Genomic DNA, 15287 nt, shown 5'->3' with positions numbered 1-15287 from the left:
CTGTCGTCGCTGTCCCCTGGAGCAGTTCAGACTTGAGATGAAGACCAAACACGAGCCAGACGTGCAGAATGTCACCTTTTATTTCCAGCTGTTTCTGTGCTTAAGTGTCGTACCGTTTTAGAATGAGAGAGCTTTCTGTGCCCGATCCCTCCCACTCCGGGCAGGTGAGCTGGGAGCACTGGGAGAAATGCAGCCTGAGTGATGATAGGGCCTCGAACCAGCTACAAGGCCACTGGCCCTCCATCAGTTCCACTGGTGACTCCGGACGGCCCGTGGTAGGAAGCAGGGAGCACTGGGAGTCCAAAAAGGAAACTGCACTGCAAACAATACTGTACACAGAGAGTGGTGGGGGTGGGGAACAAGCCGCCCAGCCCTGTGGTTGAAGCCGATACCCTGGCTCCTCTCCAGACACAGCTGGGTGAGCTCCTCCAGTCAGGACAGGAGGCTCTTCTGTACACAGAGAGGGGTGGGGGTGGGGGTGGGGAACAAGCTGCCCAGCCCTGTGGTTGAAGCCGATACCCTGGCTTCTCTCCAGACACAGCTGGGTGAGCTCCTCCAGTCAGGACAGGAGGCTCTTCTGTACACAGAGAGGGGTGGGGGTGGGGAACAGGCTGCCCAGCCCTGTGGTTGAAGCCGATACCCCGGCTCCTCTCAGGAGATCCCTGGGCCCCCAGTGTGGTTCTGTGCGGGCGCCTCCCTGCCCCAGTCCTCCTCTTCAAAGACACCAGGCCGTCTGTCTCGGCCCGGCCTGCCCTGCCCTGCCCTGCCCTGCGCTTCGGCCCCGCCGAAGGAGCCGGGGTATCGGCTTCAACCACACGGGCTGGGCAGCCTGTTCCCCACCCCCACCCCCCTCTGTGTACAGAAGAGCCTCCTGTCCTGACTGGAGGAGCTCACCCAGCTGTGTCTGGAGAGGAGCCAGGGTATCGGCTTCAACCACAGGGCTGGGCAGCCTGTTCTCCACCCCCGCCCCCCTCTGTGTACAGAAGAGCCTCCTGTCCTGACTGGAGGAGCCCACCCAGCTGTGTCTGGAGAGGAGCCGGGGTATCGGCTTCAACCACACGGGCTGGGCAGCCTGTTCCCCACCCCCACCCCCCTCTGTGTACAGAAGCGCCTCCCGTTCTCGGTTTTAAGCGCGCGTTCCATTGAGATGCAGCGAGAGTCTCACACAACGGCCCCCCCCCCCCCACCCCACCCCACGGCAGCTCGTTAACAAGGAAGTGGCAGAAGAGAACTCGTTCCCGCTGGGCGGGAGAGGAAAAGCACAGCGGCATTCCAGTCCTCCGGCACTCCCTCACACCTCTGGGCAGGGGGCCAGTCCCAATGCGTTCCCTATCTGGAGACGCGGGGGCGGCGGAGTGGTGTTTCACCTGCTCCTCCCTGCAGTTAAAGGCCCTCCTCTCCCCAGAAACCCGCAGGCTGAGATTCGCGCTGGCAGGGGCAGGGCGAGAGCTGGCTGTGGGGAACGGGCAGGGCGAGGACGGGAGCAGACGAGGGGACCGAAGTCGGGGCACGCCGGGGGACCCCGCGGGCCCCCTCGCACCCTCGCCGCCGCCGCTGGACTGACGCCCCCCCCTGGGGAGCCCTGGCACTGGAGCACACGCCTGAGAAGGGGGTCTCCACAGCCAGGAGGAGGAGAGGAAAAGAAAAAAGGATCTGCTGGGAGAAGTCGAGATTCAGAGACCCGGGCCGGTCCGGGGGCGCGCGGAGCTCGGGGGGTGGGGGGGGCAACGCGACCCGCCCGCTTGGACTGCCGTTGGGTGAGCTGGGGTGCGAGCTCGTTCAGGAGCCTTCGTCTGGGGGACTGAGTTTCCACACGGCGGCCCACAGCTCTGGGCACTTTTGGGGCACCTTCCTGGGTGATTTTAGGGCACTTTCCTGGGCACTTTCCTGGGCACTTTTAGGGCACCTTCCTAGGTGATTTTAGGGCACTTTCCTGGGCACTTTTGGGGCACTTTCCTGGGTACTTTTAGGGCACCTTCCTGGGCACTTTTGGGGCACATTTCTGGGCACTTTTGGGGCACCTTCCTGGGTGATTTTAGGGCACTTTCCTGGGCACTTTCCTGGGTACTGTTAGGGCACCTTCCTGGGCACTTTTGGGGCACTTTCCTGGGTGATTTTAGGGCACCTTCCTGGGCACTTTTGGGGCACATTTCTGGGCACTTTTGGGGCACCTTCCTGGGTTAGGGCACTTTCCTGGGCACTTTCCTGGGTGATTTTAGGGCACTTCGGGGGCATGTATACAGGAATACATGTAAACATTAAGTGTAACTCTACGCCTTTACTAAAAGAATGTATGCAGTATTTTACTGTTACTAACATACATAAAAGTGTCTATACTAATATACAGGAATATACAGCAAGTATATACTGCTGTGATATATACTAATGTGCCAATCTGTATCTTTACTAACATACTGGATACGGTACAGGTTTGTACTGCACTGTTATTAATATATAAATGAGTCTGTATTCATATAATATATAGGAATGACAGTAAGTATGTACTGCTGTGATATATACTGTCTTTACTAACATACTGGATACATACAGTACAGGTTTGTCCTGCACTGTTATTAATATATAAATGAGTCTGTATTCATATAATATATAGGAATGACAGTAAGTATGTACTGCTGTGATATATACTATCTTTACTAACATACTGGATACAGTACAGGCTCGTACTGCACTGTTATTAATATATAAATGAGTCTGTATTCATATAATATATAGGAATGACAGTAAGTACTGCTGTGATATATACTATCTTTACTATCAGACTGGATATGGTACAGGTGTGTACTGCACTTTGAAGTGTGATCACCTACACTGCAGTTGGGCTCATCTGACGTCATTTGGGATCAGGCCAGTTTTCACTTTCCTTCTGCACACAATGAGGCCCTTATCGGAATTTTCCACGGGCCAGGACCGGACAGCCCTGCTTTAAAGACCCCTGGAGACTCTGCAGACACACACACACTGACCCCTCCAGGACCAGGACCGGACAGCCCTGCTTTAAAGACCCCTGGAGACTCTGCAGACACACACACACACTGACCCCTCCAGGACCAGGACTGGACAGCCCTGCTTTAAAGACCCCTGGAGACTCTGCAGACACACACGCTGACCCCTCTGAGGGGAGGGTCCAGCAAGGCGCTATATAGGTGTAAGGAATCACCACTACTATTATTATTATTGCTGTTGTTGTTATATGACCTCTGGCTGTGTATAGTTTAGTTTTTAATACACTTATATTTCTAATATTTGTGGGCTTAAACCTTCTCCGGTGTCTGTTCGTACTCTTTGACGCTCCATAAAAGTTAGGAAAACAAAAAATAAACACTGAACATCCCACCTCGTGTCCTCCCGGCAGGCATCCCCCACCCCCGTGTCCCGTGGACGTTCCCACGCCGCGCGACATGTGGACCCCGGCCATCAAGAGAGAAGACGCGTCGCGGGCAGCCGGGGACAATGAGTTCTTCTCCCAGGCGCCGGGAGAAACGCCCGGCAGGGGGCAAACAGGTGCGTTTGTGCGACAGCTGGACTCCTCCTGGAGCAGACACGGGCGGCCATGCTGTACCTGGCGCATGCGCGGTAGGCCGGCGCCGCTCTCTCCCGGCGGCTGCAGTGACACATCCGGCCACTAGCGGCCGCCAGTTCCCCGATTTTAATAATAATAATAATAATAATTGCTTACACTTATATAGCGCTTTTCTGGACACTCCACTCAATACCTTGACTGGGTGTCGATTCCTGTACCCGCCAAAAGCCGACTGCTCGAATATTCACACACGGGGGTATTTAGAGGTTCGTGTATGAAGGGGGTGTTAGTACATAGGATTGGGGGTGACTACTGATTCACCCCAATGAGTCGCGCGCAGCGTGGATTCGCTTGCATGTCTAATCCGGGGCAGGGCATTATTTTTTTGTGGTAGGGAAATATTCGCGCGTGTGCTGGGGGAGTTTTTTCAGACGCGTGGTCCAGCAGCCATCTCACCCTGCAGCTCACAGCTGGCAGCCCCCCCCCCACTGGAGCCCCAGCAGGTGTGAGCCTGGCCAGTACCTGGAGGGGAGACCTCCTGGGAAAAACTAAGGCTGCTGCTGGAAGAGGTGTTAGTGGGGGCCAGCAGGGGGCGCTCTCACCCTGCGGTCTGTGTGGGTCCTGATGCCCCAGTATCGTGACGGGGGACACTGGACTGTAAACAGGCGCCGTCCTCCGGATGAGACGTAAAACCGAGGTCCTGACTCTCCGGGCTCATTAACAATCCCGGGGTCTCTCTGGAGAAGAGTAGGGGTGTTACCCCAGTGTCCTGGCCTAATTCCCCCCCTGGTCTTGACCCATCATGGCCTCCTAATCACCCCCCTCTCTGAACTGGCCCCATCCCTCTGTTCTCCTCCCCACTGAGAGCTGCTGTGTGCTGAGCGGACTGGAGCATCATCCAGGTGGGGGCTGCACACTGGTGGCGGTAGTGGGATTCCCCATGACCTGTACAGCGCTTTGAGTGGAGTGTCCAGAAAGGTGCTATATAAGTGTAAGCAATTAATTAATTAAGTGGGAGATGGGGTCGGGAAAAACAGAAGATGGAGGGGTGTGTGTGTGTGCGTGTGGGGTGGGGGACGCGCACGTCACTCGTTCGCGGCGATGGCTTGTTCTGAATTCTGAATAAAACGCTAACGCCCCCCCCCCCCAGGCTGCAGGCCGGGAGTGACGGCGGCGGCCCCGGTCCTCGCGGTGGCGGCCCTGTTCGGCCAGGCGCCCGCGTCGGCCCACGAGCTGCTGCTGGAGAAGGTGCGCGCGCTGGAGGAGAAAGTGCGCGCGCTGGAGGGAGAGCGTGACTTCCTGCGCCGGACAATCGACCGCCTGACGGCGGGCGCAGGTACGCGCGCGGCGATTATCCCCCCCCCCCCCCGGCTTATAGATCGACTGAAATATCTCTTTCTTCCCCCTTGGCAACGGTGCTCACTGAAATAATTCAAAATGCCCCCTTTTGGATATTTCGATATTAACGGGTTGCGTACAAAACTATATTCCGGACTTTTTAACATACATTATTAATTGTATGTCAAAATGTGAGCATCAGGAATCAACATTTTATTGCTGATTGGCGACTTTAAGTGTTCTGGGGCATGCATGTGTTTCAAGCGTTCAAGGTAACGTTTTAAAATGAGTCTTCTCAATGCAATGAGTTTTGGAGGCGGATGGAATTTCTTGAGGGTTCCTGAAACTATTCCTTTGGCCTGGACAGTCCATCACAGGACACACACACACACCCTGGACAGGACACCAGTCCATCACAGGACACACACACACTCACACACCCTGGACAGGACACCAGTCCATCACAGGACACACACACACTCACACACCCTGGACAGGACACCAGTCCATCACAGGACACACACACAGACTCACACACCCTGGACAGGACACCAGTCCATCACAGGACACACACACTCACACACCCTGGACAGGACACCAGTCCATCACAGGACACACACACACCAGGGCCAGTTTTCCCAGAAGCCAATTAGCCCAAAAGCCTGTCTTTGGACCCAGAGAACACAGGGAGAACATGCAGACTCCACACAGACAGTCCCAGACCCCGGAGCCCCCCCGCGCTGTACCCCTCCGTACAGACGGCCGCACACAGCTCCGCTGTGGCCGAGGGCGTTCCCGACTCCCGAGGCGATCTGTTAAAAGAAGCCGGTGTGTTGCCTCCAGGTGAGGCCCGCGGACCGACGCCGGTGGTGGTGGCGGCAGAGAACGCGGCGCCGGTGCCGACGACGAGCGGGGCGCCCCCCCCTCCCGAGAGCCCCCTGACGTCGGGGGCCGCGGCCCGCCCCGGCGACAGCGCCCCCCGATCCGGCAGGCGGCCGGTCTCCTGCAGGGAGAAGACGATGAAGCAGCTGGGGAAAGTGTCTTCCGTCCGAGGTAGGAGCAGCAGGGCTGGGCGTTTTGTTGGAGCGAAGTCCCCCTCCAGATAACCCATGAACCCCGTCTCTACTGTCACTCCAGTCAGGACAGGGGGCTCTTCTGTACACAGAGGGGAGTGGAGGTGGGGAACAAGCTGCCCAGTCCGTGTGGTTGAAGCCGATACCCTGGCTCCTCTCCAGACACAGCTGGGTGAGCTCCTCCAGTCAGGACAGGAGGCTCTTCTGTACACAGAGAGGGGTGGGGGTGGGGAACAAGCCGCCCAGCCCTGTGGTTGAAGCCGATACCCTGGCTCCTCTCCAGACACAGCTGGGTGAGCTCCTCCAGTCAGGACAGGAGGCTCTTCTGTACACAGAGGGTGGTGGGGGTGGGGAACAAGCTGCCCAGCCCTGTGGTTGAAGCCGATACCCTGGCTCCTCTCCAGACACAGCTGGGTGAGCTCCTCCAGTCAGGACAGGAGGCTCTTCTGTACACAGAGGGGGGTGGGGGTGGGGAACAAGCCGCCCAGCCCTGTGGTTGAAGCCTTCCTTCTCTCTCCACCCCCCGCCAGCGAAGACCCCTCAGGACATCCTGGAGCGCTACCGGCGGGCCCTGCAGGTCTTCCGCGCGGAGGGCAGCATGCAGAAGGCGTTCCGGCGCCTGCGGGTGGACCGCAACACGCTGGCGCTGACGGCGCCGCTGGCCGAGGCGATGATCGCCGCGCCGCGCCTGCTGGCCGAGCTGGGGTGCTTCCGGCCCGGGGCCGAGCAGCTGCTGCAGTACGCCCGCCGCTGCGCCGCCAGCATGCCGGCCGACGTCCGGGAGCGGATCCGGGCCATGAAGGCCCGCGGGGAGCTGCTGCCCATCACCTACAAGCTCAAGTGACGGGGGGGGGGTGGCTCTACTGTACACAGAGGGTGGTGGGGGTGGGGAACAAGCCGCCCAGCCCTGTGGTTGAAGCCGATACCCTGGCTTCTCTCCAGACACAGCTGGGTGAGCTCCTCCAGTCAGGACAGGAGGCTCTACTGTACACAGAGGGGGGCGGGGGTGGGGAACAAGCTGCCCAGTCCCTGTGGTTGAAGCCGATACCCTGGCTTCTCTCCAGACACAGCTGGGTGAGCTCCTCCAGTCAGGACAGGAGGCTCTACTGTACACCGAGGGTGGTGGGGGTGGGGAACAAGCTGCCCAGCCCTGTGGTTGAAGCCGATACCCTGGCTTCTCTCCAGACACAGCTGGGTGAGCTCCTCCAGTCAGGACAGGAGGCTCTACTGTACACAGAGGGGGGCGGGGGTGGGGAACAAGCTGCCCAGTCCCTGTGGTTGAAGCCGATACCCTGGCTTCTCTCCAGACACTGCTGGGTGAGCTCCTCCAGTCAGGACAGGAGGCTCTACTGTACACAGAGGGTGGTGGGGGTGTGGAACAAGCTGCCCAGCCCTGTGGTTGAAGCCGATACCCTGGCTTCTCTCCAGACACAGCTGGGTGAGCTCCTCCAGTCGGGACAGGAGGCCTCTTCTGTACACAGAGGGGGGTGGGGGCGTGGAACAACTCCTTTGTTCAGGGCCTTGGGGCATTCTTGTTGTGAAAGGCGCTATATTAAAAAAAACTGGATTGAAATTGAATCTTACAGGTTTGGGTTTTTCGGAGATCGTGTCAGAGATCTTGTCTGACGTGCCCGCTTCAAAAACGTGACGACACTCCTCACGCCCGAGCGCCGCCGGTCTGTGACGTAACGGATCCTTACACAACCATGACGGTCTCATCACGCACAGCACGAAAGCCCGGAAAGTGGTTGACGTTTTAATTTGGCAACGCCACGCTGGATTCCAGTTTTTCTTTTCATTTTGGAGGCCAAAGAGGACAAAAAAGGAAACGGAGGACAAAAAAGGAATCTCTGCGGTTGTTCTGATCCGCCGGCTGTGCTGCTCGGCGATCGGAAACGTGCTCCTGTCGCGGGAAACGACGCTTTTCCCTGACCAGACCCCCAAAAAAAACCGGCTCGCTCGCCCGGTCGTGTAGCGTTTCCACACCCCACGCAAATCAATTTCTCTTCGTCCCCGGGGGCTCGCCGCACCCCTCTCACGTGATAGGGGCCTCACCCGGCTGTGACGTATTTACCCCCTCCCCCCCGCCAACGTCATACCGGAAGTCGCGCCTCGGGCCGCGGCGATGTTGACGGACTCTGTCTTGTAGCGTGAAAAGGGCTACACCGGGGATACTGCGCCCCGAGGGGGTGACCTCTCACCTTGCTCCGGACGATGGGAGAAGACCTGCACCTTCACGAGTCCGGGTTGTGAAATCTTCTTCTGGCAGTTCAAAACGTTTCGAAGAGACTACAGCGCTACCCTGTTTTCCATTTCTATCGTGTATCATTCTACAGTCATAAGTGTCTGTACTGATCACAGAGTCCCCTCTCACTGCCAGGACTGAAGCCCAGTGCAGCACGAATAATAATCATAATAATTCAGAAGTCTGGACTCTCCCCTCAGAGCTCTTCCCAGGTCAGGGGGATCCCCTCCAGCCCCCCCCCCCAGTGTGCAGCCCCACCTGGATGATGCTCCAGTCCGCTCAGCACACAGCAGCTCTCAGTGGGGAGGAGAGCAGAGGGATGGAGCCAGTTCAGAGAGGGGGGTGATTAGGAGGCCATGATGGGTCAAGACCAGGGGGGGAATTAGGCCAGGACACTGGGGTAACACCCCTACTCTTCTCCAGAGACACCCCGGGATTGTTAATGAGCACAGAGAGTCAGGACCTCGGGTTGACGTCTCATCTGAAGGACGGCGCCTGTTTACAGTCCAGTGTCCCCCGTCACTATACTGGGGCATCAGGACCCACACAGACCGCAGGGTGAGAGCGCCCCCTGCTGGCCCCACTCACCCCTCTCCCAGCAGCAGCCTTGGGGGGGGGGGGGAGAAAAAACCAAAAGCTAAACAGAATTTTTTAAATTTTTTTATTGATGCTTAACAAAAGAACAAAAATTACAAGCTTCAGTCCAGACTGGGGTCTGGGGTCCCTCAGCTTCAGTCCAGACTGGGGTCTGGGGTCCCTCAGCTTCAGTCCAGACTGGGGTCTGGGGTCCCTCAGCTTCAGTCCAGTCCAGTCTGGTGTCCCTCAGCTCCAGTCCAGTCCACTCTGGGGCCCCTCAGCTTCAGTCCAGTCCAGTCTGGGGCCCCTCAGCTTCGGTCCAGCACAGTCTGGGGCCCCTCAGCTCCAGTCCAGTCCAGTCTGGTGTCCCTCAGCTCAAGTCCAGTCCAGTCTGGGGCCCCTCAGCTCCAGTCCAGTCCAGACTGGGGTCCCTCAGCTTCGGTCCAGCACAGTCTGGGGTCCCTCAGCTCCAGTGCAGTCCAGACTGGGGTCCCTCAGCTTCGGTCCAGCACAATCTGGGGTCCCTCAGCTTCGGTCCAGCACAGACTGGGGTCCCTCAGCTTTGGTCCAGCACAGTCTGGGGTCCCTCAGCTTCGGTCCAGACTGGGGTCCCTCAGCTTCGGTCCAGCACAGACTGGAGTCCCTCAGCTTCAGTCCAGCACAGTCTGGGGTCCCTCAGCTTCGGTCCAGACTGGGGTCCCTCAGCTTCGGTCCAGCACAGTCTGGGGTCCCTCAGCTTCGGTCCAGTCTGGGGTCCCTCAGCTTCGGTCCAGCACAGACTGGGGTCCCTCAGCTTCGGTCCAGTCTGCGATCCCTCAGCTTCGGTCCAGCACAGACTGGGGTCCCTCAGCTTCGGTCCAGACTGGGGTCCCTCAGCTTCGGTCCAGCACAGTCTGGGGTCCTTCAGCTTCGGTCCAGCACAGTCTGGGGCCCCTCAGCTCCAGTCCAGTCCAGTCTGGTGTCTCTCAGCTCCGGTCCAGCACAGTCTGGGGTCCCTCAGCTCCAGTCCAGTCCAGTCTGGTGTCTCTCAGCTCCGGTCCAGTCCAGTCTGGTGTCCCTAGGCTCCAGTCCAGTCCAGTCTGGTGTCTCTCAGCTCCGGTCCAGTCCAGTCTGGTGTCCCTAGGCTCCAGTCCAGTCCAGTCTGGTGTCTCTCAGCTCCGGTCCGGTCCAGTCCAGTCCAGTCCAGTCCAGTCCAGTCCAGTCCAGTCCAGATCTTAGCTGGCACAGAACCAGGAAAGGAACCTGGAAAGAATATTGTTATTGCAGGTGTGAGGGACACAGACACAGACGTCACCATGACATCAAACAGCAAGAGGAGGCTCCTCCTTGAGTCACAGACACGACCGGGCGGCGCCCCCCTGTCTGCTCACCTGCACCTCCTCTTCCTCTTCTTGTCCTTCCCGGCAGCCTGCTCCTCCTCTCCCTCGCTCTCCCTCTCCTGACCTACGGTCTCCGCCACCTCCATCGGCTCGTCCTGATCATCTGTCTCCACCGACACGCAGATCAGGGAGTTTAAAAAGACGCACCAGCGCCTCTGAAGCAGAGACAGGAGAGTCACGTTAAGAGTCGGACTGGACACTCCAGGACATGAACACTGCACTGAGAGAGAGAGGGGTTCATACAGACACACTGACTGGACACTCCAGTACATGAACACTGCACTGAGAGAGAGAGGGGTTCATACAGACACACTGACTGGACACCCCAGTACATGAACACTGCACTGAGAGAGAGAGGGGTTCATACAGACACACTGACTGGACACTCCAGGACATGAACACTGCACTGAGAGAGAGAGAGGGGTTCATACAGACACCCTGACTGGACACTCCAGTACATGAACACTGCACTGAGAGAGAGAGAGGGGTTCATACAGACACACTGACTGGACACTCCAGGACATGAACACTGCACTGAGAGAGAGAGGGGTTCACACAGACACACTGACTGGATACCCCAGTACATGAACACTGCACTGAGAGAGAGAGGGGTTCATACACACACACTGACTGGACACTCCAGTACATGAACACTGCACTGAGAGAGAGAGGGGTTCATACAGACACACTGACTGGACACTCCAGTACATGAACACTGCACTGAGAGAGAGAGAGGGGTTCATACACACACACTGACTGGACACTCCAGTACATGAACACTGCACTGAGAGAGAGAGGGGGGTTCATACAGACACACTGACTGGACACTCCAGTACATGAACACTGCACTGAGAGAGAGAGGGGTTCATACAGACACACTGACTGGACACTCCAGTACATGAACACTGCACTGAGAGAGAGAGGGGTTCATACAGACACACTGACTGGACACTCCAGTACATGAACACTGCACTGAGAGAGAGAGGGGGGTTCATACAGACACACTGACTGGACACTGACTGGACACTGGACAGGAGTACAGAGAGGATCAGAGCATTACCCACCTTCTTTTTCTTCTGTCTCACAGGAGGTGCTGATTGGACCTCCTCCAGCTGGAGTCCGAGGAGGGAGAGAGGGACAGCACAGGGAGAGAAAGAGAGAGACAGGTGAGTCAAGTGTCCCAAGAGCACAGAGACTCTGCTGAGATCACACTCGCAGGGAGTGAGCCTGGGTGTAGCCCACTAATACTGACCCACTGGACACCATAGGACAGAGAGGAGGAGGAGAGAGACACACTGCCTGGACACCACAGGACAGAGAGGAGGAGGAGAGAGACACTGACAGACAGGGCTGAAAGAGAGAGAGACAGAGAGGCAGGGACAGGCAGACAGCAGGCCGAGAGAGACATTGACAGACAGGGCTGAAAGAGAGAGAGACACTGAGACCCAGGGACAGACAAGACGGCAAAACTCCACCACAGACAGGACAGGAGGCAGGGTGGGACCAGCACTGACCTCCTTCCTCTCTCCTGCCGGAGGAGCTGTCTCCACCTCCTCTTCCTCCTGCAAGTCAAGAGACAGGCTGAGAGAGAGACAGGCTGGCGGGACATCGGCGAACAGAGCTGAAGGCAGAGAGCCGGGGAGACAGGCCCAGCTGGGACAACGCAGGACAGACAGAGAGCAGGGAGACACACGGAGAGACACAGGGAGAGAGACCCAGCTGGGACAACGCAGGACAGACAGAGAGCAGGGAGACACACGGAGAGACACAGGGAGAGAGACCCAGCTGGGACAATGCAGGACAGACAGAGAGCAGGGAGACATGGAAAGACACAGGGAGAGGGGGACAGACACAGAGAAAAAGAGAGACTCAGACAGAAGGACAGAAAGACAGAAAGAGAGAAGTACAGACGGACAGAAAGACAGAGAAAAGGACAGAAAGACAGATGGACAGAAGGACAGATGGACAGAGAAAAGGACAGACAGATGGACAGATGGACAGAAGGACAGAAAGACTGACGGACAGACGGACAGATAGATGGACAGAAGGACAGACAGACTGACGGACAGACGGACAGATAGATAGATGGACAGAAGGACAGACGGACAGATAGATAGATGGACAGACAGACTGACGGACAGACGGACAGACGGACAGAAGGACAGAAGGACAGATAGATAGATGGACAGAAGGACAGACAGACGGACAGACAGACGGACAGACGGACAGATAGAAGGACAGACGGACAGAAGGACAGATGGACAGACGGACAGACAGACAGACAGACAGATAGATAGATAGATGGACAGACAGACTGACGGACAGACGGACAGACGGACAGACGGACAGAAGGACAGACAGATGGACAGACAGATGGACAGACAGACGGACAGATAGATAGATGGACAGACAGACTGACGGACAGACGGACAGACGGACAGACAGACTGACGGACAGACGGACAGATAGATAGATGGACAGAAGGACAGAAGGACAGACGGACAGACGGACAGACGGACAGACGGACAGATAGATAGATGGACAGACGGACAGACGGACAGACTCTGCCCCACTTGCCTCGTCAGACATCTCAGCCTCTCTCCTTGCCCTCCGCGTGGGGGACCCCCAGGCCGGGCCGGGCGGGGCCGGGCGGGCGATGGGGGGCAGGACGGGCGGGGGCAGGGGCAGGGGCACCGCCCCGGGCAGCAGGGGGGGCTCGAGGGGCATGGCGGCGAGGAAGGGGGGGTGGCGGGGCGGGGCGGGCAGGGGCCGGAGGGGGCCGGAGGGGGGGGCCGGGGGCGGGGAGCGCAGGGGGCTCTCGGGCGCGGAGGGGGGGGACACCGAGCGGAACGAGCCGGGCGAGCCCGAGCGGGACGAGCCGGGCGACCCCGGGAGCTCCAGCTGCAGCTCGGCCGCCCTCTCCAGCTTCTGGACGAGCTCGGGGAGACAGGAAGACACCACGGGATTCTGTCCAGCAGGGAGAGGGGGAAACACAACGCAGGGGGGGTGAGGAGCAGAGACTACGCCTGGACAGGCGAGTGTGGACAGTGTGTCCAGTGAGAGTGTGGACAGGCGAGTGTGTCTCTACAGTGTGTCCAGTAATAGTGTGGACAGTGTGTCCAGTGAGAGCCTGGACAGGTGAGTGTGTCTCTACAGTGAGTCCAGTAAGAGTCTGGACAGGTGAGTGTGTCCTGTGTCTCCAGTAAGAGTCTGGACAGGTGAGTGTGTCCAGTGTGTCCAGTAAGAGTCCGGACAGGCGAGTGTGTACAGTGTGTCCAGTAAGAGTCCAGACAGGCGAGTGTGTCCAGTGTGTCCAACAGTAAGAAGCTGTCTTACCCTGTTACCCAGCTCAGGGGTGTTAGGGGGTGCTCTGTCTCCTCCCCAGATCTCACCTTCAGGTCTGGTGAAGTGACGGACCACAAGGAGACGCTGGAAACGAGGACACAAGACAGAGGTCAGGTCCACAGAGCCCACTCAATCACTACAGCAAGCAGAGACCTCTCGGCCATCAGGACTGTGGGGGTCAGTGTGGGGAGCTGTAGGGTATGGGGAGTTTAGGGGTCAGTGGGGGGAGCTGTAGGGTATGGGGAGTTTAGGGGTCAGTGGGGGGAGCTGTAGGGTATGGGGAGTTTAGGGGTCAGTGGGGGGAGCTGTAGGGTATGGGGAGTTTAGGGGTCAGTGTGGGGAGCTGTAGGGTATGGGGAGTTTAGGGGTCAGTGGGGGGAGCTGTAGGGTATGGGGAGTTTAGGGGTCAGTGGGGGGAGCTGTAGGGTATGGGGAGTTTAGGGGTCAGTGGGGGGAGCTGTAGGGTATGGGGAGTTTAGGGGTCAGTGGGGGGAGCTGTAGGGTATCGGGAGTTTAGGGGTCAGTGGGGGGAGCTGTAGGGTATGGGGAGTTTAGGGGTCAGTGGGGGGAGCTGTAGGGTATGGGGAGTTTAGGGGTCAGTGGGGGGAGCTGTAGGGTATGGGGAGTTTAGGGGTCAGTGGGGGGAGCTGTAGGGTATGGGGAGTTTAGGGGTCAGTGGGGGGAGCTGTAGGGTATGGGGAGTTTAGGGGTCAGTGGGGGGAGCTGTAGGGTATCGGGAGTTTAGGGGTGAGTGTGGGGAGCTGTAGGGTATGGGGAGTTTAGGGGTCAGTGTGGGGAGCTGTAGGGTATGGGGAGTTTAGGGGTCAGTGGGGGGTGCTGTAGGGTATGGGGAGTTTAGGGGTCAGTGGGGGGAGCTGTAGGGTATGGGGAGTTTAGGGGTCAGTGTGGGGAGCTGTAGGGTATCGGGGGTCAGACTTACGGAAAAGCACCGGGACTTGGGCCGGGACCTCTCCCGCTGCCAGTCCGGGTTCGGCCTGACCGGTGTGACCTGTGAAGACGCCAAATAGCCCATCTCCGAGACAGCTCTGACCACACAGCCCAGCCCAGTCGTGTCGAGACTAGGGGCCTTGGGCATCTCTACAGTGTGTCCAGTGAGAGTCTGGACAGGTGAGTGTGTCCAGTGTGTCCAGTAAGAGTCTGGACAGCCGAGTGTGTACAGTGTGTCCAGTAAGACTCTGGACAGGTAAATCTGTACAGTGTGTCCAGTAAGAGTGTGGACAGGTGAGTGTGTCCAGTGTGTCCAGTAAGAGTCCAGACATGTGAGTGTGTACAGTGTGTCCAGTAAGAGTCTGGACAGTGTGTCCAGTAAGAGTGTGGACAGGTGAGTCTCTACAGTGTGTCCAGTAAAAGTGTGGACAGGTGAGTCTCTACAGTGTGTCCAGTAAGAGTGTGGACAGGTGAGTGTGTCCAGTGTGTCCAGTAAGAGTCCAGACAGGTGAGTGTGTACAGTGTGTCCAGTAAGAGTCTGGACAGTGTGTCCAGTAAGAGTGTGGACAGGTGAGTCTCTACAGTGTGTCCAGTAAGAGTGTGGACAGGTGAGTGTGTCCAGTGTCTCCAGTAAGAGTCTGGACAGTGTGTCCAGTAAGAGTGTGGACAGGTGAGTCTCTACAGTGTGTCCAGTAAGAGTGTGGACAGGTGAGTGTGTCCAGTGTCTCCAGTAAGAGTCCAGACATGTGAGTGTGTACAGTGTGTCCAGTAAGAGTCTGGACAGGTGAGTGTGTACAGTGTGTCCAGTAAGAGTCTGAACAGATGAGTGTGTCCAGTGTGTC

The 15287-nt window shown here is 57.8% G+C and overlaps 2 protein-coding genes across 2 annotated transcripts; one reads left to right on the top strand and one right to left on the bottom strand.

Annotated features, from left to right (window-relative positions):
• Positions 1-3378: 3378 nt before the first annotated feature.
• On the top strand, positions 3379-6796 carry LOC148813407 (coiled-coil domain-containing protein 106-like). Its single transcript, XM_088907985.1, has 5 exons — positions 3379-3522; positions 4692-4877; positions 5144-5151; positions 5638-5932; positions 6483-6796. Exons 1-5 carry the CDS (start codon positions 3420-3422, stop codon positions 6794-6796), a joined length of 906 nt encoding a protein of 301 aa, XP_088764111.1. The 5' UTR covers positions 3379-3419.
• Positions 6797-9969: 3173 nt separating this feature from the next.
• LOC148813406 (uncharacterized) lies at positions 9970-14593 on the bottom strand. The gene is made up of 7 exons (XM_088907984.1): positions 14438-14593; positions 13489-13581; positions 12730-13119; positions 11667-11714; positions 11217-11264; positions 10144-10307; positions 9970-10015 (listed from the first exon to the last, which is right to left on the bottom strand). Exons 1-7 carry the CDS (start codon positions 14591-14593, stop codon positions 9988-9990), a joined length of 927 nt encoding a protein of 308 aa, XP_088764110.1. The 3' UTR covers positions 9970-9987.
• Between the last annotated feature and the right edge of the window lie 694 nt (positions 14594-15287).

The sequence above is a fragment of the Atractosteus spatula genome (genome assembly GCF_055471065.1).
Source record: "Atractosteus spatula isolate fAtrSpa1 chromosome 10 unlocalized genomic scaffold, fAtrSpa1.hap1 SUPER_10_unloc_1, whole genome shotgun sequence".
In the NCBI taxonomy this organism is placed as follows: domain Eukaryota; kingdom Metazoa; phylum Chordata; class Actinopteri; order Semionotiformes; family Lepisosteidae; genus Atractosteus; species Atractosteus spatula.
Note: the sequence above shows the minus strand (reverse complement) of the source record. Positions and strands in the feature narration are given on the sequence as shown.